The following is a 26,876-nucleotide window of genomic DNA, read 5'->3' as shown; positions in this document are numbered from 1 at the left end:
TAAGGATAATCAGGTGATAGAATTTTTACTACCATTTTGCTCTGAGAAAACACTCAGCACGTCCATACACCTAGGAGCCTAGAGGTCTGTCTGGCTGCTGAGGAGGTGTTGCGCAAGCTCATACGAAATACGGCGTGTGTCGGCACGGGCTCAGGAGCCCTGAGGAACACGAGCTGCACAATTTCTGGGTGCGTTTCACCCTCTTCTCCCAGCAAAGGCTTCTCCTGGGGTCCTGAGGTGCAGAACACCCCGATTCGGTACCCGTGCTTTGCCCTGGCCTCTCAATCTTCTTACACACTTTGCTAGAGGACAGGATGGTCAGAGGAATACAAGGACTGATTCCAGAACCGCCAAGGCTAAAAAAAGACTCATTAATTGACAGTCCTTTCCTCCTCTCTTCTAAAATGCATTATGGCTCTGTGTGTTCACCTGCTTGTTTTTATACTGTGACATGAACATCAAATAATACACACGCATAAATCTGTTTGACAGAAAGAAAATTTTTCCTAACAGATTGCCTTTTTTTTTTTTTTTAAACCCTCTCCCCACACATACCCTGGTGACTACATTAGGTTATAATAATTAATCAATTATCAATATAACAATTTAGCCAATACAAGGAGCCCCTAATTCATCAACAGAAGGTCCATGTGCTGAAGAACTAGATTATAAGTAGATCACAAGGGAGCATCTCCCAAAACCAGCGCATCCCCATCCATCTGTCTCCTCCTGCCCATTGAGCCAGCTCAGCACGTACCAGACCAGAGCCTGCTCTGCCTGCTCCTGCTCTCCTCCACCTGCGCCTGTCGCAGACGGCCCCAGCAACAATTAAAGGAGGTGAGCGGCTGACAGCAGACCTCTACGATGTAGAATTAATTACGAGATTATCATTGGGGAATTCCCAGAAGTACTTACGTAAAATCTCATTATCAGCCTCTTAGTTCGCAGGATAAAACACAAGTTTTATGTTTACAACACAGCATTTTCAAGACAGCAAACGCTGTGTCAGCCACGACACTTTCTGTGGCGCTCCCTCCCTCTTTCCTCTGTTAGGACGTAAAGTGGACAGCACTTGTCCCAGCCTGTCTCATTAGCGGGCCTCACAGAAGGTGCAGACAGAGCAAATAAGCTAAGAGAATGCATTTATACCCCTCCTATCTGCTCGGTTTAAAGACAAGCAAATAAATGCCTCCCCTGCCCTACCAACCTGCACCAAACTTTCACAAAAGACATCCTTAAAAAGCACCCTAAAGACACCCACTGAGAGTGCTCATTCTCCCCCATTTCAGCTTTGTGCTTTTGCCTGGAATAGAAGCACAACTGCACAATAGCTGAATTTTATAAACAAATGAGAAGGTTTCCATTACAACATAGACTTCTCATGCATACTGATGAACTATGTTTGCCTCCGATCTTCAGCCCAACAGATATAAGCTAAGTTTTAACTAGAAAAGACAAAACCCAAGACGTGATTGGGGTGAACTGACCGAAATCCTGCCCCGAGCTCCAAAGGCAGCTAGTCCTGCTGCCAGATCTTACAATTAGTTCTGCTGCTCTATAGTTGGACTTAGTTTGTTATTTATATTATTTTCTTCATATATTTATATCACTCTAACATAAGGAAGACCAAGCACTCTATGGGCTAAGTGTATATTCCAGAACATGAGCACAGAACCACCCAATAAATGCATACCCTGACAAATCTGTGAATGACTTTTGTGACTTGCTTACAAGCAACTCGAGTCACCTCCTGAACAGATTCTGCCATCGCTGGAGACTTTTTTTCATCCACAAATCCAATGCTTCTCAAAGCTTATTAGATAAAGTCTCCTCCTTCAAGCCTTTATTCTGCTTCTCCTTGATAGGGGCCTTTGAACCGTGATGCATCTGTGTGAAGAATGATTTCTGGTGCTTGGACTGATATTAAACAAGAGGTGTTACAGCCAGAGAAAGCCTACAATCGTACCTGGGAAGCCAGGCGACAGCGTTGCAACGCAGTGGGCCTGGGAATAGCATCAAAGGACGTAAGTGTGTCAGTGCACACCTACAGCTTTACTGATCCCTGGTAGTTTTAGACAGTTTGAAACATTAAAGCTTCTTACCTTCAGAAAACGTTGATCAGCATGCTGTTGCTGTACTGGCAATGCCCGTTGAAAGATTTCCTTTCCATTTCCACCATTCCACCCACAAGTTTAACTTTGATCACAAGAGTTTAAACTTTTCCTATAAGCCAACCAAGAGAAATCTTAAATTTCATCCTGAAATGCGTATCAAAGCATTGAGCTTGCCAGTAGCAGACTGGACAGGATAGTACCAGAACTACATGCTCAGTATTATTCAAACTTAGAATTTCTGCTGTAATGCCAAGGATTTCACATAATCCAGCCTGTGTATCAATGCCATCCTTAATCATGGAAAGCTCAAAGCAAAAGGCATTTTTAATAAAAAGTGTGTGTACAGGTATTTGCGAGCTAAAATTAAGACTTACAAATGAAACTGATGATAGCATTTATCTACTTACACTGTCTCAAGAAGTTGTTTTAACTGTACCCTGTGTGATAATTTAGGAAGGTTTTTTCCTTCTTTTTCCACATTTATGGCGTAACAATTCTGACTATAAAAGCAGTAGGAAGCTGAAAATACAGAGTTGGGAGCTCCAAGCTGTCACCAAATGCCTGATACTTTCCCTTGTTGTATGTCTCCTTGGTATAGTAATTCACATTAGCAATTACACTTCCATTCTGGCAGCAGGTTTTAATTATACCTTCCAATATTACAAAAGAAATAGGCTATTAACTTCTACTCCTAAAATTGCTGGCTTTTTTAAATTTTATTTTATTTTAGAAATGGCCATCTCTCCGTTGTTTACAAAAAGCACCCGAAAGTCTTCAGGGAGAGAAGTCCTAACATCTTTGAAGCTTATTATTTTCTCATCATTCCATTTTCTCATTTAGTTGACCTTTAAACTGTTCTTTTATCATTATTTTCCTCTTCCTTTTCCATTTTTCCTCTGATGTCAAAAGAACCTGGGAGCTGCAGAGAATTACAAATGGAAGGTAAGGCACGATGCCGCTGAGGGAAAAGCAAGAGCGTGGATGGGGCAGAGCCCGCGCAGCATGGGAAGCAATCTTCCCTTCTGATGCAGTGCTGTGCTCAGTGTTAGGCACCACATGGCAAACACCTAGCACAAGGGAAGATGCAGAAGGAGAGCAAGGAGAACTGCTAGAGATATAAAACAATCATGCAAGACCAGAGGAACATGGTTTTCTAGCCTGAAGACAAGACGACTTACAGTCTTCAAATCACTACAAGGGCGTTGCGAGTGGCAAAAGGCGCATGGGCTACCTGGGCTCTGCAAAAGAGCGATTGTGCATCTTCTTTTTGCAGCAGGAAAGACTCAGTCTAAACAATACCAAAAAACCCTTTCTAAAAGGAGGGTAACAAGTTGCTGGAATTGGTTGCCTGAGGAGACAGCTGGCATTGCTCATCCTGAGCTGTGGAAGAAATACAGACAGGAAACTCTATCCCGACCCATGGCTGCAGGACAAGCTCAGGCAGTGCCAGGAGCAGAAAGGAGCAGCCCAGCTCCCTCTCTCCAGCCTCATCAGCTCGCCCAAAAACCTTCCCGGCCAGCCCTCAGTACCTGCGAGCCCAAAAGGCTTGGTTTTGATGGACTACAACAGCGAATCAAACTAATCAATTTCTCTGAAAATTCAAAAAGCAAGCAGGTTACCCTCTGTCTGTGGTTCTAGATGTCTGCCCAGAAACACAGAAAATAGACCTTCAAGCTACAGCCTTAGATAAATGAACGATAAAGTTTTAAGTGAATCTACAGCCAAAGGTCATTTTAGAAAATACCCAATATTTAAGGTTTTATAAGATTAGTTTTCCACGCTACTAACTGAAAGAATATAGATTCATCACACTTCCTGAATGGATAATTTTAGTACATGTTAATGATTATTTTTTTTTTACTTTTACTCCTTGTACCATGGACTAGCATTAACAAACAATACACCAAGGCCAGTTTAGTTTAGAAGTTAAATTTGAGATGCATGATCTGTTGTGGGGAAGCAGTTCTTTTCTCTGAGACTTACTGTGTCATCACGCCATAAAATTCAACACAAGATAAACAGAATTTACTATTGTAGCATCTGCCTTGCCTAATTTGTGGTTCAGAGCTCTGGCTTTTTTGGTTTTTTTTGTCCTCTTTTTCTTTTTTTTTTTTGTCCTCTTTTTCTTTTAAGTACACCCTCAGAATATCAGAGCAACTTCTGTATCTACAGAAAGTCACAAACATTATCAAAATAAAATTATTTTTCAAGCATAACCATTTAATTGAAGATGACATAACTAGCAGTTAAAAGACAGTTTAAGAAATCCTCATTGTAGAGATAGCATAATGTTTTCCTTTAACACTGGCATCTTCAAAACTGCAACAAAGCAGCAAGCAACATATAGGAAAAACTATGTGCATTTTGTATAAGAAAAAATTTATCTACATGTAGACTCAGGCTTCCTAGCAATTGTCAACACACAGTAAAAAAAAAAAAAAAAAACCCAAGCAAAAAACACCTCCAACCACTTAAATGCCAAAAAATATATATATTCAAAAACCCAACCAAATGAAACCTATCCCTCCGCTTTCTTTTTTGGATGTATACAAATGCCTCCAGCACTCTTCTCCTCCGCCTCAGTGGGGTGCAGACGGAAAATGAACTGTCACAGCTCAGTATCTGTAACAGAACAACCTAATTACTCATTCTTAAAACAAAAGAATGAAGGGGTTCTTGAAGTATAGCAAATATAATATATAAATATAAATGCTTTTTACACAGCATATATTTCAATTTCATTGTCTTGTCATGTCATATAATAAGGATTAAAGTACCTAACACTCAGGACTGTACAGATACCTAAATAACGAATACCATCAGTTACAGTATCCTTGAGGAAATTAAATTAAATGCTTGAATACAACATTTATCAGTGATACAGATCTTTAACCTTCAAAACAGAAACAGACCTTTGAGCAGTCAAAACAACAAAAAGAGAGCCAACAAAAGCCTCTTCCTACCCCATATTTGCCCAATGCAGCTAATTTTACATTTCTCCTTCAAGGAGACAACCCCAACGCCTTACCCTGGTGCACCCCAAGGCTAACACCAGTCTGGAGACAGCGACACATCCTGCTGACCCATCCCACCTGGAACACCCGTGTCCCAGCAGGGAAGAATCCCTCAACTCCACCATGATGTGTAATGCTGATGACAAAACAAGCCGCAAGCTCCACAAAACCACCCGCTAGCTCTTTGCCTCAAGCAGATTTACAAAAAGCAATTCAAGACTACCAGCCCACTCGTACCAACCACTAAATCTGCCTGTACCAGAGTCATGGCACATTCGACTCAGAATTATGCCTTCCACTGAGTAGAAAAATGAGGCAAATTGACATTTTATGAAGTTTAAAATAGGATAATTTAATGCAGTTAAATTTTAAGACTATCAAAAGTGGAACCAACCGCTGAACCCGCTAGCACAAAGTCCCAATATACCGTATTTAAACTTATGATTTCCACTGGAGTAGCAAATAAGGGAGATTGCCGCTATATAAAGTCTAAAACAAGAGAATTTAACACAGTTAAATTATTCCTAAACCATGGAAGACTGACAAGTTTTTATTACAAAGGGCTCTTATCACTTAATGGAGAAAGTCTTTTATGATTAAAGTTTTATTTGGTTTTCAGATATCAACATTACACAAAGAACATTGTTCTTGTAATTCAACACATTCTGGAGAGCAGAATTATCTCAGTGCAAGAGCCTATGATACTTACAGCTGAATTCACTAGAATAATTATGCAGGATGTCATATTATGGAGGTCTACATGTTTTGGGGTTGTAGTTTGGTTGGGTTTTTGGGGGGTGGTTTGTAGGCAGTTTTTGTGGTTTTGGGGTTTTATTAAAATGTTGCTTGTCACAGTCCCTATGCACTTTTATTGACCTCAGTGGAGACAAGACATGCCCAAACGCAGAATCTGATCTCCTGCCTGGCTCCACAATACAAACTTGGACAAAACAGTTTCATCATTTTTGCTGAAAGAGCACAACCTCCGTGGAGGTCCCGTAATGTTAAGTAGAAAAGACTTGAGGGCTTTAAAGGCTATGTGGTTGGAAAGTGCTATTTACTAAATAAAATTCTAGTATAAAATAAACACCAAATCGGCAAATCTAAGCAGCAGCATCCCATGGACTTCTAAAGTTAAGTGGACTGAAAAACTGCAATTCTGTAGAGACAAGCAATCACTACTGCAACCTTTAAATCACCACACAAGGAAGAGCCATCCACCGTAAATAAACTGGGTTAATTTATTTCATTGCTGTCTTTAAGCACTCCTTGCTCTTCAGAAATATTCTCAATATTTGGTACTCAAAAATTCCTTCATTTCCCTCGTGAGACAACTCATGTACATATAACCCAGAGTCAAACCTGACCTGCTTCTAAACAACTTCAAAAGAGGCTTCTCTCCAAGTACCTGGCTCCTCGGGGAATATCTGGGGGCAGTAACCAACAGTTCGTAGGTCCCCTGCAATCTTAGTTCTCCTGCCTCAAAGCACTTGCCGACAAATTACCACAGAAACCAGATACTCTTGCTAGAGTCCTCGCACGATGACTAAAGGCAAACCAAGTGTAATAGTGCTAGCTCTAAATTATCCTTGCAGTTTAACAGGGCCACAGCACTTCTGAACACTGGCTGACACACTAGTAGTCAGGTAGTCTACTTATTTTATGCAAGGCATGAGTTGGTACACTAATTAAATGAGTGGGATCAACTGAATAAAAGCATGATAAAATAAACCAGTAAAAACATGAGCAAAGCCATCTACGTATATATTCCCCCACTACAAGCTTGTGCAAATTAATGTGGTGCCCTGCACACAAGAGGATCTTTGTATCCCAGCTAATTCCACTTTGTCCTAAGTGGGTTTCTGGATTTTAAAGGACTAATCCATGAAGAACTCACCGCATGGTAATGGCATAATACTCCTAAATGGTGCACCTAATATGTTTCATAATAAGCATTCTGTGGAATAGGCCTACCTTTGCCATTTCCTATAGGAAAATTTAAACAAGTTAGAATCATGGTACAAAAGTGATTTATTTTGCCTAAAACTGAGAAAGAGGAGAAAAAAAAAAAATCAAGTTTTATCATTACTTTTGGTGTATTAAAAAAGAATGCAATGAAATATTAATCTGAAGCAACCTTTGTACTATTATAGATTTTATACAAACTGTACACATGCTCATGTCTAAATGTTTTAAGTGCCCGGTTAAAATAATTAAAAAACCACGCTATAAGACAATCCACTTATAAAAGGAAGTGAAATTCCAACAAAAATGCATTAGAGATTAGACATCTAATCTATTTTGGTTTGCAGCAGGAAAAAAAACAACCAAAAAAAACCCCCAACACATTACACTCCTATTCAAATGTATTCACTAAAATGAAAATACCCCAAACCCTATTAAGCTCAAAACACTGACCCCTAGCAACAGTTCTTTGAAAGAGTCTCAGGAGACAGTTTTATATACACTTTCTGAAAAAAATCCAACCTAGTTGTTAAACTGAGGGTCCAAAGAGAAGTTCTCTGCACAAACCTACAAATATTTGCTCAGCACAATGTGAGACGACTTTTAATTAGTTACCAAAAAAACGAGAACTCAACACAGCTTTTCAACCATTTAATCACTGCCCAATGTCAAAGCAAGTTAGAAATTCAGTTTGAATAGAAGAAAACAGAAGCTAAGTGTAGCATTCGCTACATATCAAGGTGCCACGCTTAGGTCACTGGTCGGCCCGGACCAGGGAAAGAGACAGATAACACACACAGTGTGAGCGCCAACTTCCGCCTTTTATTGCGCAGTTAATTCCTTTTATACTAACAAGGGGAGGTGGGGTTACAGGTACATCACAAGGCTGCGACTAACCCTCTAACTTTCCGTGACATTGTGAGATCTTCCGAACGCCGAACCCTACAGCTAAGCATAGAGGTATCTTTACATTTCTGAAAGCAGAATGCTCCTCTACAAAATAAAATATACACCCTTTAACTATACACTAGTCTCTCATACTTTAAAATATTCTGTAACATACTATAGCAAGTGTATTCCTTCAGCATAGTATATCAAAATGTGTTGCTGACCATTGCAGTTTCACAACATAATTTGACAAGCTGCTGTTTAAATTAATATAAAATAATATTTTCCAGGGGTTTTTTTTTCTGATGTCTTGCAGTGCTGTAGTCAAAGCGTACAAGTAGGCATTCTGCATATAAAAATATTCTCCAGATGATTAGATTTAAAATTATCTAACATTTAAGAGCAAGCTGTGCAAACCATAGAAAAGGAAATTACTGAAACACCAAGCCGAATTTTTCCAGGAATAATTCCACCCATTTCAGGCAGCACATGGACAGCTTTCTATAAATTCCTGCCTCTCATGGAAGAGAAGTGTAAAACCTAAGAGAGAATATGCTGCAGTGTAAGAAAATACACGCAACACACCAATTCCGTTAACAGAGTGCTAGCTTTATGTGTAAAGAAATTGAAAATAGTATTGATTGACAAAACCTTATTAAAAAGGGGAAAAAGTTGTGAATTAGAGATCAGCATTATACTTATTCCTACAAGCCTATAAACAAAGCTTTACTTATAATTGAATTATGTTTCTTAATTTGTACATTTAAGACTACTAGGCTTACCTACCAAATTTATATTGTAATTCCTCTTAAAAGGTTTCTTCGCCGGTCAAATTTTTGTAAGCTTCAATTCAAATACTAACATCTCTTGATAAAAGGAAGACTTTACAGCAATATTATGTCTCTGTGTGCATGGTGAGGATTGGTGAAAGCAATAAGGGAGGAACAAGGAACAGAAGACATGTTGCACATACTAGTGTGTGCACAAAAAGAGAGTGTACAGGGCTTCTCTTCGGAAAATCACTTCTGCAAGGGTCTAAAGCATGCATTCCATTTTCACTTTTTCTGCCAAAATGCTTCCATTTCCAAAGCACTACTACAGATTTTTTTGCATGTAGATCAGCTATCGAGTGCGTAATTAATGGCGACTCGAGGGAGGACAGGGCTATTTCTGTCACAGCTAATGCCGGGCATCCTGACAACAGGATTCGATCCTGCCACCAAGATTCAAAGAGGCCCAACGCAGACGTGAACTTACAGCGCCTCAAGCACCAAGGGAGAGGTGGAACTGCACTGGGTCAGATCAGAACAGAGCCTGCTGCAACAAACAAAATTTCATTTCATGTCAAAAAATTTTTAAAAGGGAAGAGGAAGAAAGAAAATGTTGGGCAGATATACCCAGTATTACAGGGGCAGAAAACTGAGCAATTTAGGAGTTAAATGCTTCCAATTTACTTCCAACTTTAATAGACCCTGAATAATAAAGTCACACAATACAATGCAAAAAAGATTAATTTCCATATTAAAAAATTATAGGATTATATCATGCTTTAATTAAACCCAGCCAATATTTATAGTGAAAAAAGTTTCAGATAAGTCAAGACAGACAACTAGGAAAGAGACCAATACACGAGATTTAATTAATGACAGCAGCTCCTCTGAGCATGCGTAAAATGTACCCGTGTTCAGCCTGCACTCCAGTACTGATCTTCTCAATGTGGCAGGTTACAAAAGGGAAGAATACAAATCTTCACAGTTGTAGGATAATACTGAAAGCAGAGTGCAACATACTGCTAACGCACTCTACTTTTTTAAAAGGAAGAAAATCCACAAATTTAATAGAAGCTGTGCAAACAGACTTCAAGGTACGAGCTGGGGTTTTTTTGAGTATTTGCAAAAACAGTTCTATGTGTATGTATGTGAATCAATGAAAAACAAAATATTTTTCTGCACATTTGCAGGTAATTTTTAAACAGTTTGAATAAACTAATTAACTGATCTTTTATACATTTTATTTTGCTGTTTAGCCTCAGAAAAGCTTTTAGCTATTTAGAATAAAACTCAATATGGAGGTGTCAAAAGTCATACCACTTTGATGCAAAAATCCTCTCTAATGTACAATTTTATCAGTGCCACACAACTTACTCTTGAAATGCTTCCTAGCTCCTCTTTCATTAAACAGTATGCCCTTTTTAGCCAAATACTGAAGGTAAATGATACCCTTCTGCCACGAGTAATTGGCATATCACCAAGGGCACAAAATACCAGATGGTATTATTCATCTCACTCATAGGAACACATTTTTCTGCATGGCAACTCAATGGTAAGAGCCTGTTTTGGTTTTTTGTTTGTTTGTTTTAATACAGAGTAGAATCCCAAGGACAAGAAGAATGACATTGGAATGAATTTCACTCTGATTCTTCAGTCTTTATTATGCAAATGAATGCTCACTTTAGCTTGTCAGATTTGGCAATCAAGGCTCTGGAGAATATCTGTAGCTAAAAACTTTCATTACAGCATACATGAATACTATGCATGACATCTACTAAAATAAGTCTCAAAGGATGGCATTCAGATACACAAACAATCATGACTTTACAATAGATATTATGATTTCTAATTATTATTCAAATTCCATACTGCACTAATACAGACAAACACAATTTTAAAGTACTTCTTAGTGCTAAAACCAATTACTATTTATTTCAAAAGTTTCCCCAAAATTCTCCACCATCCTGCTTCAGAAAAAAAAGTCAAAAATGGTGGCTTAAAGGTAGCATAAAAACCACTTCTCTTCCTTTGCAAAGTAGAAAAGTTGCAGCATATGACAGCCTAACTTGATGTAGCACTTATTATTCTGTACACCTTCTCAGTAACCCTGATTTCTCCAGTGTTTTGTTGTATTTCTTAAAACCTATAGAACTCATTCAAGATGAAATACTACTCTGCTGCACTGAAGTTTCAAACAGTAAGGAGGAGATTCAAATGCAGGGTCTTTAGGAAGGACGGGCAGGGGAGATGAGGAGGGGGTGTCTCCCTCTATGTCAATGCCCAGCTGGAGCACGTGGACCTCCACCTGGGGATGGATGTGGAGCTGACCAAAAGCCTATGGGTCAGGATTAAAGGGAGGGCAAGGACAGGTGATGTTGCAGGGCATAAGCAATCCAGGAGGTTCCTGGAATGCATTCGCAATAACTTCCTTCTCAAAGGATAGAGGAGCCAACGAGGAGAGGTGCTATGTTGGACCTTGTTCTCACCAACAAGGAGGGGCTGGTGGGGAACGTGAAGCTCATGGGCAGCCTTGGCTGCAGTGACCATGAAATTGTGGAGTTCAACATCCTTAGGGCAGTGAGGAGGGCACAAGCTCACTACCATGGACTTCAGGAGAACAGACTTTGGCTTCTTCAGGGACCTGCTTGGTAGCACACACAGGATGAAGACCTGGAGGGAAGAGGGGCCCAAGAAAGCTGGTTAATATTCAAGGGTCACCTCCTCCAAGCTCAGGAGCGATAAATCCCAACAAAGAGGAAGTCAGGCAAAAACTCCAGGAGGTCTGCGTGGATGACCAAGGAGCTTGTGGACAAACTGAAACACAAAAAGGAAGCCTACAGAGCGTGGAAGCAAGGACAGGTAGCCTGGGAGGAATACAGAGATGTTGTCTGAGCAGCCAGGGATCAGGTTAGGAAAGCTAAAGTCCTGATAGAATTAAATCTGGCCAGAGACATCAAGGGCAACAAGAAAACCTTCTATAGGTACGTCGGTGATAAAAGGAAGACTAGGGAAAATGTGGGCCCTCTCCAGAAGGAAATGGGAGACCTGGTTACCAAGGACATGGAGAAGGCTGAGGTACTCAATGACTTTTTTGCCTCAGTCTTCACCGGCAAGTTCTCCAGTCCCACTGCCCAAGTCACAGAAGGCAAACGGAGGGACTGGGAGAATGAAGAACCACCCACTGTAGGAGAAGATCAGGTCTGAGACCATCTATGGAACCCAAAGGTGAACAAGCCCATGGGACCCAATGAAATGCATCCATGGGTCCTGAGGGAACTGGCAGATGAAGTGGCTAAGCCACTATCCATCATATTTGAGAAGTCGTGGCAGTCTGGTCAGGTTCCCGCTGACTGGAAAAGGGGAAACATAACCCCCATTTTTAAAAAAGGAAAAAAAGGAAGACCTGGGGAACTACAGGCCAGTCAGTCTCACCTCTGTGCCCAGCAAGATCATGGAAGAGATCCTCCTGGAAACTATGCTAAGGCACATTGAAAATAAGGTGATTGGTGACAGCCAACATGGCTTCACTAAGGGAAAATCATCCCTGACAAAGTTGGAAGCCTTCTACAATGGGGTTACAGCATTGGTGGATAAGGGAAGAGCAACGGACATCCTCTACCTGGACTTGTGCAAAGCATTTGACACTGTCCTGCACAACATTCTTGTCTCTAAATTGGAGACACATGGATTTGACAGGTGGACCACTCAGTGGATAAGGAATTGGCTGGATGGTCGCACTCAGAGTTGCAGTCAAAGGCTCAATGTCTGAGTAGAGACCAGTGACGAGTGGCGTTCCTCAGGGGTCGGTATTGGGACCGGCACTGTTTAACACCTTTGTCAGCGACATGGACAGTCAGATCGAGTGCAACCTCAGCAAGTTTGCTGACAACACCAAGCTGTGTGGTGTGGTCAACACGCTGGAGGGAAGGGATGCCACCCAGAGGGACCTTGACAGGCTGGAGAGGTGGGCCTGTGCAAACCTCATGAAGGTCAACAAGGCCAAGTGCAAGGTCCTGCACATGGGTCAGGACAATCCCAAGCACAAATACAGGCTGCGTGGAGAATGGAGCAAGAGCAGCCCTGAAGAGGAGGACTTGGCGCTGTTGGTTGACAAGAACCTCAGCATGACCTGGTGATGTGCAGCTGCAGCCCAGAAAGCCGCCCATATCCTCGGCTGCATCAAAAGCAGCGTGACCAGCAGGTCGAGGGAGGGGATTCTGTCCCTCTACTCTGCTCTGGTGAGATCCCACCTGCAGTACGGCGTTCAGCTCTGGGGCCCCCAACATAAGAAGGATGGGGACCTGCTCGAGTGGGTCCAGAGGAGGGCCACGAAGATGATTAGAGGACTGGAGCACCTCTCCTATGAAGACAGGCTGAGAGAGTTGGGGTTGTTCAGCCTGGAAAAGAAAAGGCTCTGGGCAGACCTTACAGCAGCCTTCCAGTACCTAAAGGGGGCCTACAGGAAAGCTGGAGAGGGACTTTCTACAAGGGCAGGTAGTGAGAGGACAAAGGGTACAGGTTTTAAACTGAAAGAGGGTAGATTTAGATTGGGTGTAAGGAAGGAATTCTTCACTGTGAGGGTGGTGAGGCACTGGAACAGGTTGCCCAGAGAGGCTGTGGATGCCCCATCCCTGGAAGCGTTCAAGGCCAGGTTGGATGGGGCTTTGAGCAACCTGGTCTGCTGGAAGGTGTCCCTGCCCATGGCAGGGGGGGTTGGAACTAGATGATCTTTAAGGTCCCTTCCAACCCAAACCATTCTATGATTTTATGAAATATACTGTGTAATTCGTAGAACAATTTAAAGATTATTTAAAATTGGATTAAGAAGGGCTGATGACAGTCTGACCTTCACATTTTTAAGGCTCAATCCTTGCAAACAAACTTCTGTACATTGACACTATTTGTAGAGCTTCCCTGAAATCAATGAAGCTTCATTCACGGTCTGGAAGTGTGGCATCAATAACAAGAAAGGAGTCATAATTTTTAGACAATATCCACTATAAAAGCTTCTGATGATGGAAATACATGAGGTTTTCATGAATCCTTCTTAGTTTTCATAAAACTATTTTCTCCTGAGGTATTGATTGTCAATAAATTTTGCAAGCAAGTAGGTCTAAATGGTAACAGGTACTTTGCAAAAAGAAAAGATAGTGCCTGAGAAGAATTTCCAGTAATCTTATGATTCATCTGTTGAACATAAAAGTAAAACAGAAAACCTAAAAACCTTCAAAGCAGCTGGAGAGTGTATTCTGCCATTGCCAAAGAAAAATAGATCTTCTAAAATTCTGTGTTTCTGTTAATCCTGATAAGAATGACTTGAAATTTCTCAACACAGCTAGAAGACTACATTCTTTCTTCTGCCTTACAGTACAAACAATTTTACATATCTAGCTATCAGAATAACTGTTAGTGAGAAAAGCATTAGTTAAAATGTGAAATCGAACCACTCCTATACTGCACACATGCACATGTATACACCATGTAGTCACAAGCATCCTCAGCCACTCATCATTTTAAACTGGCTATCTCTCAAATAAAAATTGTCAAGTGCAAAGTATCTATTTCTAGAAAAGATGGCACATTTTCCTGCCTGTCTTGCATATTCAACTAGCAGTAAGATCATTTCCCTTTAAGTATTTTCAATTTTTTACAGGTTTCTGGTTTTGTACTTAAGATTTTATATTATACCTACATCATTAAACCCACTAATACTTATCAATCTATCAGGGAAAACAAATTGTCACCATTTACATGAAAACTATTTATCTTTTTTACTGTTCAAAATAAAAATTTAAGCTGTTACTGGAAAAATACATTCGTTTATTAAATATATGCAGACCCAACCAGCAAGACATGTCTATGCCTACACTTCATTCATGAGCTCCACCTTGACAAACATGCCTTCTCAAAGCAATGAAACAAAAACATGAAAACACAGAAGAACAGTGAGATAAATGTAAAGGAATAACAAACAGTACAACCCGATAAGCTATACCTGCTAACAAAGCTCAGACGAGCTAGGGCAGTCCTCTTATACCCAGGGCACCTGCCACAAGGAAAATTCTAAATAGGCTTTATGAGGACAGCTGTAAAGTACTTGGATACCAGGGATAATATTGTCAATGTGACACAGTTTTTACATTTCAAAACAGTGTGGAACATTCAAGAGAAAAAGCAAAAGTAAGCAAGCCAAAAAGCCCAACAGTTTATACCCTTCTCACTTAAAGTTTGAAGTGTTATGTAAAATTAACAATATTTTATTCATACCTTTAGGATACAGGATAGACCCATGCAAGCTTTTCACACCAACAAATTAATTCCGAAACATCAACCAAAGAGCTAAAAAGAATCATTATAAAACCCTTAATGTATCAGGAAAAAAAAAAAAAATCACATTCCAACAAATAGTCCAGGGACTGACAACTGCAAGTTTCTAGATAGCTTTAAAATGCAGTCCTACCACATACTACTCTAGAGTTACGCAATTTCTGGCAGCAAGGGAGAGCATAGTCTCAATTTTGTCACTACTATGCCATTTTTCTGTCAGCTACTACAGACGGAAAGTACTTCTGACATCTTCTAGTATTTCTGTGTTTACTGTCAACGAGCTAAGAGTGCAGTTTTCAATATCCACTAAACAATTATCCTAGATATTTGTACACTGAAACTCAAATCACAATTCAGCTCAGAAGACTGGACACCATTAAGATACTACAGAAGGACTTTGTGATATACAAAAATGCTGAAATACATTTTCACACTGCAAACCTGAAATTTTTAATTGTATCTGCTTTTTAGAACAAGCACAGTATGCTTCACACTTGTTAAGAAGTCAAAAGTTTTCCACAATAGCATTGAAGATTTTTCATGTTGGTTTCTAACACGACACGTGTTTAGTAGATAAATGCTGAAGATAAGGAAGGTATTATGAATGTCAGCGAAGTATAATAAAGGTAATATTGTTCATTCCCACCAACCTTTGATTGAGAGATTTTCCTATTATTTGAAAAGGTATAGATTTTACTTCATTTTAACCACAGAAACACTAACAATATTTCAAAACACTGCATACCTAAGCAATGACATTTTTTACCCCTTGCCAAATTTTTAGTAAAGTTGTTACACTAAATTCTTACGCAGTATAAAAGCAATGGAAAAAAAAATCATGAACTTTTCTGGTCGTACAGAACCTCTCATTGGGTGGGAGAGAAGGAAGAATGAGTGAGAGGGCAGAACTTTCACTAGATTTCTGGCTTGAGCAACTTCTATAGCTTAAGCATGCATACACTGTAAGTATATACACGTGATACTGTGGGTAGTGTATGACACATATATATACACTGTACAAGTTCACTCTTACATCATTATTCAGATTTTTTTCATTGAGTATTTCTTAGGTTAAAAACTCTCAATAATAAACCTTGAGTTAAACCATATCTGTACAAAAATAATTAGGAACGCAACACAAAAATGTGAAAATTATACTTTGTGCAATCAAGACTTCCATGGGAGCTCAGAGACTTGGGAGAACATCATTCCCTTCCTACTCTACTTTTATGGCAAAGTACTGTGCATAATAATCAACAACACTTTCTGGATGTCAGGACGATCATGTACAACAATTTAATCAAATAATCCCATGTTTTGGTTGGAAGGGTGATGGTGGTAGTTTTTGTTTTCTGTTTTTTGTGGATTTCTTTTTTAAACTGGATCCCTTGAGGATGAATCCATGTATTTCTCAGTGCCAGAAGCAGGAGCTGTTTCCTGGTTATGGCACTGAGAAATACATGTTCCTCTTTCTTCTAATAGTGCTGGCCTTTCCTAAAAGCAGTACGGATGGGAAGCATAACCAGCCTCCAATATTGCAACCATAACCATCCACATGGCATGGAGCAAGCCCGGGAATCACCTATCTCATCTAGGAGCCAGGGGACCTGCAGAGCTGGAGGAGCAGTCAGAAACTTCTGGTGGTGGAACTGTAGAAGAATGAGGAATTCCAGACCACGTGGCTGGTTATTTGTTTTTCAGGAGATCAGAAATTACTGAGAGATACTTGCTGGGTTGGGGGTGCGGGGGAGCTGTTCCCCTTCTTCAGAGGAGGGAAAAGGTTATTTAGTAGCTGTCAACTTTTTCACTTGCTTCAGGCAATACCCACAGCCATAGAGACAGGCAATGTACGTACCATTCAGCAGACACAGAGCAGCATAACAGAAACATGATTTCCAGGAGACACAAATCATAGTTTCAAAGACACTCATTTACTAAGACCCATTCCACAACAAACGAGTCCTTCATTCTGCCAAAACAGCTTGGCAGTCATTCTTCTAATGTCTAGTATTTAAAATACCTAACAATAAAAGTTAACGGGAAGTTATGGAACAATATTGCTACAGTAAGAAATATCTGTCAATTCATCCTCAGATGGGAGTCCACAGTGTGCTAGAAAACATGACATTTTCTGGCTGGAGCTTGTACATTCAAACCAGTGAGCACCACATCTCTCAGTAAGACAGCCTCCATTTATTATTTTTTTTAAGTTTGCAATCAGAAGAAAACGTCTGCTATGCTAGTTTTCCCTCAAGCTTCAGAAATGCTTTTTTCTTGAACTGTGTGATGAAAATCTATAAATAAACTTAATGTGTTGTCACAATATCCAAATCAGCACTTTAAATTTTATTTGTCAACAAATTTGTGACACTATTTCAGTACAATGTACATACTCATCCATCCATCTATCAAATCTTTATGATATGCTATTAAAAATATTTGCTACCATTGTTATTGCAGACAGTCCAATGCATACAGTAATCTGATAGATAAACATGTTACTATGGAAACCACCAAAATGAATGCCTTATTTTCTAAACTTGGCCATAACCCCAAACTTTTATTACAGCATCCAAATGTTTCATTCACTTGCTTTCTATGATCATAATACAGACCTTTTCTCTTTAAAAAAATATATAAACACATTACAGGATTTGAATAAATGAACCTTCCTCTTATACTGAGTTTTCTTCAGTATAGCATTTTAGTGATTACTGATTTCATGACAAATCCCTTTTTGTAGCACTTGAGAACATAGTTGACAACACAGAAGCAAAAAACTGCATAAAAGCATTAGACACCAAAATAACCTTAAAGATTTGTCACCACTTCATGAAAATCCAAAACATACAATGACATTACAAAGCTGCGTTAAAAGCATTATTCACGTTGCAAACACAAGCACTCAAAATTATAACTTCATCTCATTACTCATATACACTCATTTTAATTAATCACACTTTCTTCACAATTACTGTTTCACTCATGGCACATGCTTCCCATTTTATTATTTAGAGAGAAATATTTTACTTCCCCCAGGCTCACTACATATTTTACTCTTAATCTGGGCAGAAAACTGCTAACAACAACTGTCTTCAAATACAGCTTTCCAAACAGAAAACACTAAATTTAACTAACGTATTTTAACTTGAAATTAAAGATTAGAGGTTCTTCTGCAGTAAAGTCCTTTTCCATTTCAAATTCCTCTACCATGAATGATGGAAAAACACTAAAAGCAATGCACAAAACCCCTCTTGGATTCCAGGACGTGTTCTTTCCAACAAGATGCCTAGAAACAAATTAAGATCCTCCCTCTCTCAACTGCTGCACCAGGCACAATAAACCAAACACCCTCCTGGCATGACAGAAACTTGTGGGGGGTGGTATGATTCTCTAAGAGTGCTTGAGATTATGGATGGAAGGCCATGCATATAGCCAAACGGATCAAACGAGATGAAGTCCTTCCATTTTTTGGAGTTATGTTCCTCCTACTACCAAAAGCAGCTTAACGATCAAAGCTGCACCTTCGACTCCGACCGCTTTGCTGACACACGCCGCCTGGTCCCTGCCCCCTGGTTCCAACCAGGCTGGGGAGATTTTAGTCATCTCACAGCACCTAACCCAAGGGGCTGATAGTCTTCATTTGGTTCACAGTAAGGGGCTGCAGTAAGGAGGAGGCTACAGTAACCATGAAAGAGGTCTTGTGGGCATTCAGAATTACACTAATTAGTGGAAAATTAAAACAAAGCTTAATTGATAAGATGCCGGGCTGTCAGATTGCCTTGGTTTAGAAATGGTCTGTAGCTTTTTTAGTACAGCAGCAAGACCCAGCAGGTGCAGTTTATCAGAAAGTAATGCACACCCACATGACAGCAGAACGCAGATGAGAAGTAGGGTCTTCTGGGACAGACAGCTCTACTGAGAGATTCTCACTGGTCACCTGCAGATGCCTGCTTTTTCGTCCAAAAAGTGCTGGCCTTGCAATGTTTAGGCCATCTTATTAGACACGTTATGAGGTCCTTGGTGGCAGCTGGCTTTATTATGATGTATAGAGGCAAATATCTACAGCTGCTGTAATATACACAATTTGTGGATTTGTTTCAAGATGTAAAACCCTTCTCTCAGCTTTTTAGGAGTACGCACTGAATATTTGTTCAAAAGCACTTCGTTTGTGTGTCCAGAGAACAAGACTTCCAAAGTTAATAAGAAAGTATTTACAGTCATGAAGTTGCTGGAAGAAAACGGAAGCAGTAAAGAGAAAGCTCAAGCTACTTTTTAAATAAAAGGACCAGGGCTTCAGCTTTTACATACCATACCTTCTTCATAAGTTCCCTTTTTACCTCACATCTTGGAATTTAATAGTGTTCCAGTATGCTTTAAACATTTCCTTCATTGTCAGCTCACTGTGCTGAGTAAACTGACTTCTAGTTTGCACATAAAAAAAGACTTCTGCTTTTAATAAAAATAAGACTGTTTCTTCAAGCAGACCTGAAAGCATCCCATCCCGACAGCTGCAAGTATTGTACGTTTCAGAAGAACCATCTGCTAGGAACATTAGATTGAACATGATTAGTTCACAACATGAGAAAGATTGCTTCTGCAATCTCTTCCTTGGGCAGCTACCTTTCCGCTTATCTGTCATTTCGCCCATTCACTCCCATGTACTCTGAACAAGACTAGATACAGTCCCACACAGGCAGACCTTGAGAACCAGCTTTTCCAAAAGAAACAGACCTGTCCTTGAGCAATATTTGAAACAGTTGTCATTAATACTAGCACTGAACATGACTGAGCTGTACAATACTTAGCTGGAAGCCAAACAAGAAATACATACTGCACCAACATGGAGCAGAAGAGCCCAAGGCGAGTCAGAACATCTGACAAACCAAGTACTATTTTCTCCCACGTGATGCTGAATCCACAACCGGCTCAGGTTGCGGTAAGGGTCCTTCAAGAGGCAATACAATACACCGTGAATACCCAAAAACTTCAGAAACTAAATGATGGCTGTGCTGTGCCTCCCATCAGTTTACCCAGTGCCATGTTGCCAAAGTCCTCATGCATGCACCCTACAGGGTAAATGGTATAGATGTCTGGCTTTTCTTGGACTTGCCAGCTTGTTTCTTCCCTTCAAAGCCCTGTCTAAGCAAACTGCTGACTGCTGCACCTTGGCTCTCCATGTTTTAAATCCATAAGTCAGCTTTGGCTCCTGCTTTTGTGGGAAGGGCCACACAGAGAGGACGGAGAAGAAAGGACCCTCTCCCCAGACTGCTCTCTCCTATCAGGAGCACTGCTAAGTGCTGCCCTGTCCCCTTTTCCACTACACAATATGCATTTTATTTCCATCTGGGGAGAAGCCATACCCAGCTTCTACTTAATGTGATGCTCTCCATAAAACCTATACCTCTCTTACAGCTCTTCTGAAATGGTTTGGGCATGGTCAGACCTACTCTAAACTTCCTGAAATTCAAGGTAAAACCTGAGTTTCCAGGGAAATCTCTATGCTTTTGAGCAGCTTGCTCTAAGACACAAGGACTCTCCAGGAACGGGAAGGGACTGCAATCCTGTTTCTATGTCATTGATTGCTCTCAAAAGTGCTTCCCCATAGTGTATTTGATGCACATCCTGGGAACTTACTCCTCCATCACCTCCTCAAGATTTATCAGACAATGTTGCCCAAACAATACTGTGCTAGGCACCCTGAGGTACATTCAAACACCTACACTAAAACGTTAGGAGAAAGCAGTAGTGACATAACTCAGCCCTCTGGCTGTGGGCCCTACACAAAGGGGAAGCAGAACTGCTGACAGGATATTTTCACAGTTTCTGCATATGCCACTGATAAACAGACACTAATGAAAGGCTGTCCAATATTAATTTTCTTCCAAAGTAGGAAGTAAGTTGAAGAAATAAATGTTGTTTCTTTCAATAGTGGCACAAAAACAGATGCAAGTAAAGATGACTTGACTGAAAGCCAGCTCAGGGTTGATTAGGATAACACTTGCAAGTCGTTAAGCAATACCACTGACCCAGCTCAGTGACAGCTCATTTTTGTAACACTCAGCTTCTGTACCTGTCACTTGTATACTTAAAGATGTACAGCGAGACATCAGAGGGGGATTTCTGACAGCTGTGTTCCAGTCTATGGACTGTCACTGCTTACAGTTCAACATCTACTCTAAAGATGTCTTTATGAATCATTTAGAATGCAATAATTAGGACTGAAAAAGGCATGGAAAGTTTACCTCTTTCGCCTCTAAACACACCATTCTACGTAAGCAGACTCTTTCCTCTGAAATTAATGACGAGGGTGATGGATTAAGTGACTTCAAATACCGGATTACTGTGTCCAATTTAAATTACTATTAGTATATTAATTCTTGTTGTGTCTTTTTTAATATCCTTGTGGAAATACTGTAATTATGTTGCTTTTTATGTTTACAGATACTCTGCATTCTCAATTTGAGGTATTCAGAGACTGACAAATGCACTATTAATAAGACAAAGGTGATGGTACCCATGCAGGTACTTTACAGCAAAAAAGCAGCACTACACTTCATTTCCATCGTAATAGCTCATGGCACTTACTGTAAAGAGGTTTTAGTAGTCTGCTGGATTGGAAGCTACAGAAGTTTAAAAAAAACATTTCTAATTACTCCAGCAGAGTACACATAATTTCAGCAGAAATAAATGAAGACATTTTGCTAAATCTCCATAACAAAGTGAAAAATTACTCTGGATTTTTTTTATTTTCAAAAACGCATACTGACATAGCAATACTATTAGATTACATATGACTATCTAATATAACAAGAAATATTTAGGACATTGGAAAAACCCAAAAGTCAGACAAATTAACTTTGAATTTAGTGACCTGGAATATAAGTTTCATTCAAGAATATCCACACTTATTTGGAACAGTCTGTATAGTACTTCAAGTCTGTGGATATACTGACACAAAACCCCACAAACTACATACTAAGTTACCAAACCGTCAATTGTAACTGCCAATGAGAAAAAGTGGGTTTGTTGCAATTATTTACACAAGTTGTTGTTAGTGAATTAACAGCCCTCATCTACTAAACAATGTTTTCATAAAACCAAAATCTTTTAAATGAGAATGTTCAGTGATTCTTGTTTACTGGAATTGTTGTAATTTAAGTCTGTAAGTCACCAAGCAGAGTAGAGGTATGAATGAAGGATATGTTATTAAATTCTACAGTACTGGCTTTTTTTTTCCTTCCCCCTTTTAAACAACTGATCAAAACCTTAAGGATAAAGTAGATTAACTCTGCTTTTTCTCGTTTTGTTCCTTTGTGGCAGAAACCTTCTAGAATTTCAGTAATCTCACAAAAAAGACATGTAATCAATTTCCAATAAAACTGTGCTAGTGTCCCCAGACATTGTATATACTTTCAAAATTTTGTAAGTAGTATTATAACCAAATATTCTTCTAGGATCAGGTAAAATATGCATAGTATAGTATCAGACTGAATATTTCTTTTACCAGGCATTAAAGTAGAAATAAGTTTATATATTCAATATAACTTGTTTCTCAGAACTGAGAGCAAGAAGAAACAGCGTTGCTTTTAGAATTCCTGTGCAGAAACCTCACCTTTTTATAACAGGCAGAGCATGTAGAATTCAGTAAGTTGAACATATTTAAAACAAGTCATTTCAAGTAGTCAAATGCAACAGAGTACTTCAAAATAAAAGTCAAGTATTGCATAGTATTGCACTGACAAAAAAAAGTGTCAAAAAGGTGAACTCATACTTGCAAGTTCCAGACATTTTCATCTAAATTTGAGTGGTAGTGGCAGGGATATGTGTTTATACAATTTTTTTTTTAGCCTAGATTGACTTACAAGTTGTCAATGTTCAAATAAAATCTATCATTCTAATATTTAATATTTTTCTTTATAAATTATCCAGTTACATAGCAAAAAATGCAACCGATTAAAGACATGTCACAAAATGTAATCAATTTTGAGAAAATTCCAATGCATACTTCAACAACAATCTATGATCATTTTTCTGCAGCTGACAGTACAGGTAAAATGGGTTGGTTTATTCACAATATGCCAGGTTCTTGCCTAATATTTGTTTAAAAATACAGTAATTCAATTACATAGGGAAAAAAAACAAACAAACAAACAATGACAACAAGCAATATCCTTTTCATTTGGAAAAGTAACTGAATTTTTTTTTATTTTTAATACCATGTAGCTATTTATATGACTGGAAGTGAAATATTCCAAATACATTTTGAGTAAGGACTGCCATGTGACAAACTCATTACTGAATGGTATTTTTATTTCAAATGATTGCAAAGTTATCAACTCAACTGAACCATAACCCCAAAGTACTTTTAAAAGGATGACAATGGTTTATCCTGTGGACAAAGCTGCGGATCAGTAGTGTAACATACATACATGTTTACGAAGAGAGGAAGAGCATCAGACAATTTTTGTCTATTGTGAACAGTAAACATGTTACAAAAGCAACTGCACTAGTTCTAATTAATCTCGTTCCAATCCTATCAGGAATTCAAAGTATCTTCCTTCTTCCATGTGCTGAGTCTAAACTTCTTAAGAATAGGATGCTAGTTTACAAGGAAAAACAAACACCTGTATTTCATAAATTTCTACTTCCTCTTCTTGTGAACTTCCCACATATTTACAGTCTTAACTCCATTCGGGAGTCAACATCACAGCTTCTCTGGGTTACTTTCAAGTTCACTGCAACACTAAACTGCAAGTACTTGTGTCTTTTGGATGCACAGAAGCACACGATCTGTGCTGTGAATGACTGCTCTGGAAATTAGCAATTACGAACTTGAAAACTTGTAGCTTCTGTCAAGGTTCAGTTTTCATGAACTCCCCTTTAGTAAATTACATTGCTAAAAATATTTGGAGTGAGACAAGAATCTCTGCTCCATCTGCATTTCAGACTTGATCCTAACGTTTTCATACGGTAGAGGGAATCTAAGTATCTTTTAAAGTGATTGTTTCAGCCAGAGTTACGAGTTCAAAAGCAAGCTTACAAGTACGTGTGTTTCACAAATGAAAAAAGAATCCCAGAGCATCAATTCTCTTGTAGGTCAAATGACTTCTGATAAAAAAGGTTCTTAAAATGGTTACTTCGGTTTTCTCTTCCACATATTGAAGACATTTATATTAGTTTCACTGAAGAAAACACACAAGACTCAGGCTTTGTTATGGCAAAGGTCAAACACTAAGATAACTGAAACTAATTCAGAAACCACTAAAGCACTACAGAAACAAAGTACTTCAGTTCCTGGTATTTTGTCTGTTTGAATTGGAAAAATAATTTAGAAAGTACAGAGAAACATATATGAGGCCAAATACTTAACAAAAAAATAATATCCGTGACCTTCAAAGATAGCTTAGACTTGGCACTTACCCCTCAGAGCAGGCAGCAGAGACCTCTCTTTCTTGTCATCACATTTATTACATTCACTGAAGTACAGAAGTAAAAAGACGTCCACAAGCACCCACATGAGAGAAGTGGCTAGAACCACCTTGCAGTAAACAAATCTCCTCATTGCTTTACTTGGTATCTAGCTCAAATGCTGAGGAAAGACAGCAGTTGCTGAGATGTATCAAACTCCCACAGTTCAAATCCAACATGGAAGCAAAGACAAGCATCCCACTGCAAGCAAAGAAAACATGCCTGAATTAGCTAACAAGTACACACAGTTTGAACTGAAAAATGTAAAGGAAAGTGCAGTGTGGAGATGTTTAAAGTACCTGTTTCTTTCTATATATGCAGGTACTTTCTGTTTTCTACCATTCTATGAATACCAACCATTTTGACCTGCATACGACATGGACAGTCTATGTAACTTGCCTTCATTTAGAAACACATGCAATATATATACACCTTTCATGTAATGTAACAGATTTTAATAAAGAGTACACAAAAAGACAACAAAGCAGTGCCAACAGACAGTTCTAACCAATAATCACCATTTTATTGAACATTAGTCATATATTAACAGAAAGAAGAAAACTGCAATTTTCATTTTTCTCAAATAATATGTTCACAATGCTATTTCAAATATGGCCTTTGAACACTAAAAGCAAATTAATTTTTATCTTGCAGAAAGATTTTGAACACCGTCTTACTACCACCAAAGATGCCTTGCAAAAGAACGCTGCAGCCACTCACCTACATATTTAGACTCGTGCCTGCAACAGTAAGTTTCGTCAACAAAAGCCAAGTGTGAGGGCCTCCATGTCCACTCTCAACACAGATTTGTAAGTTAGATGACTGTACTTAAAACCTTACACTTACCATTATAAGCTGCATTCCATGTCAAGGTTGGGAGTTCTGCTTCGGCCATGCTCCCAAACCACTTAGTACTGAACTGCTGGATAACTTTCCAGGTGCCTATAAAAGAAAGCAAACAGAAGAAAGTCCTTATCACTCGACTGTCTTTTCTAGAACATAAAGAAGCTTCTTATAATTAAAAAAAGCTCTCATAAATTTTGTCCACACTTTAACCTACCTATGTTAATTAGATGTAATTTTATATATAACCCTTTTCTATCTTAGCTCTGAAAAAACACCCTCAGCTTTTCAATCCAGCAGTATCACAACTGTTAACTTCCCTGGTTTAACTCACTCCTGGCCCAGCTCTCTTTACACACCATCGCACCCTTGCCACACTACCTCACCCTGCCACATTACTTTCTAGTAAAATGTATTTCTGTCCCTCCCAAAGTGATCTCCCCAAGGGGCACACAGTCACATCAACTCCCACAGCACACAGGGAGACAGGAATCCGAGAACTAGTCCAGTTTATCTTCTTTAAACAACAGCATACCAGGTGAAAAACAGCGCTGATGGAGCTTCTGTAACAGGTCATTTTCATTTTAAATACTTCCAAAATATAAGAAATTCACATTACATTTTAATTACGGTTCATTTGAACCAATGAGATGGAAGAGATGGAATGATTTAAATACAGTTTTTCAAATTATGCTGGAAGGGCTATTTTACTATGTAATCATTAATAAAGTTTTCCATCTGTCTTAAATATAAACACAACCAATAGCTCTTTTTCTTGCTGAAGTGATTCACAGCCAGCTGATTTAAAATTTCAAGGGCTCAGGAATACGTGTTTCAGGTTAGCACAATTCATTTTCATGCTAGTCAACAAGAACAGTTTAATTATAGGAAGAAAATTACAAAGAAAAAACAAATTAACAGAGATCTTCGTTAGAAAACAGAGAGAGAAAACAGCTGAAGTGTTAACCCTCCCCACGCAGTCTGTCACCATGGTGGCTGCAATTGGCTTTTGTAGTGTTGAGCAGAATAGTGATTTGTTCAGCACCAGCTGAGATACAAAGGCACTTCCTCCCCAAGCTCTTAATAATACAGAAGAATTTTTTTCTTCAGCACCTCTTGTTTCAACATAAGCAAGTAATCCTCAGAAGTGCAGCAGTCATCGATGGGCAATTGGAAAAAGCTTCTATTCCCAATGCTGTGCAGTTTTTAAACAAATAGTCTATACAGAAGCCACTGCAGTCTGCTACAATGCATTAGCTAGCTGTGCAGCTTTCAGGGGTTTGAATAAAGGTGGTGCAACAGGCTATTATAAAGTTAGCAGCAATGATGGCAAACTTCTTTTTTACGATAGTTAACATTTAGATTCAATACTCCTCCCCTTTCCTAAAAAAAATAAACCCCACATTAATCTTTTAAAGTCTAGCTAATTCAGGGTACTTCCACTCCCGTGTACACACAGCATCTCACTACGGGGGACAGGCAGT

At 39.1% G+C, this 26,876-nt stretch overlaps 1 protein-coding gene across 1 annotated transcript in view; it reads right to left on the bottom strand.

The window, feature by feature from the left end:
- The window catches only part of GALNT13 (polypeptide N-acetylgalactosaminyltransferase 13), a 153,493-nt gene that overhangs the window by 115,071 nt on the left and 11,546 nt on the right, over positions 1-26,876 (bottom strand). The window contains exons 2-3 of the mRNA XM_075029090.1: positions 25,396-25,491; positions 24,502-24,750 (exon numbers count right to left, since the gene is read on the bottom strand). Of these exons, the coding sequence (XP_074885191.1) occupies positions 24,502-24,643 (142 nt within the window). The 5' untranslated portion in view covers positions 24,644-24,750; positions 25,396-25,491. The remainder of the gene's footprint in view (positions 1-24,501; positions 24,751-25,395; positions 25,492-26,876) is intronic.

The sequence above is a fragment of the Buteo buteo genome, chromosome 5 (assembly GCF_964188355.1).
Source record: "Buteo buteo chromosome 5, bButBut1.hap1.1, whole genome shotgun sequence".
In the NCBI taxonomy this organism is placed as follows: Eukaryota; Metazoa; Chordata; class Aves; order Accipitriformes; family Accipitridae; genus Buteo; species Buteo buteo.
The sequence above is the reverse complement of the archived record's forward strand: the minus strand, read 5'-3'. Positions and strand labels throughout refer to the sequence as shown.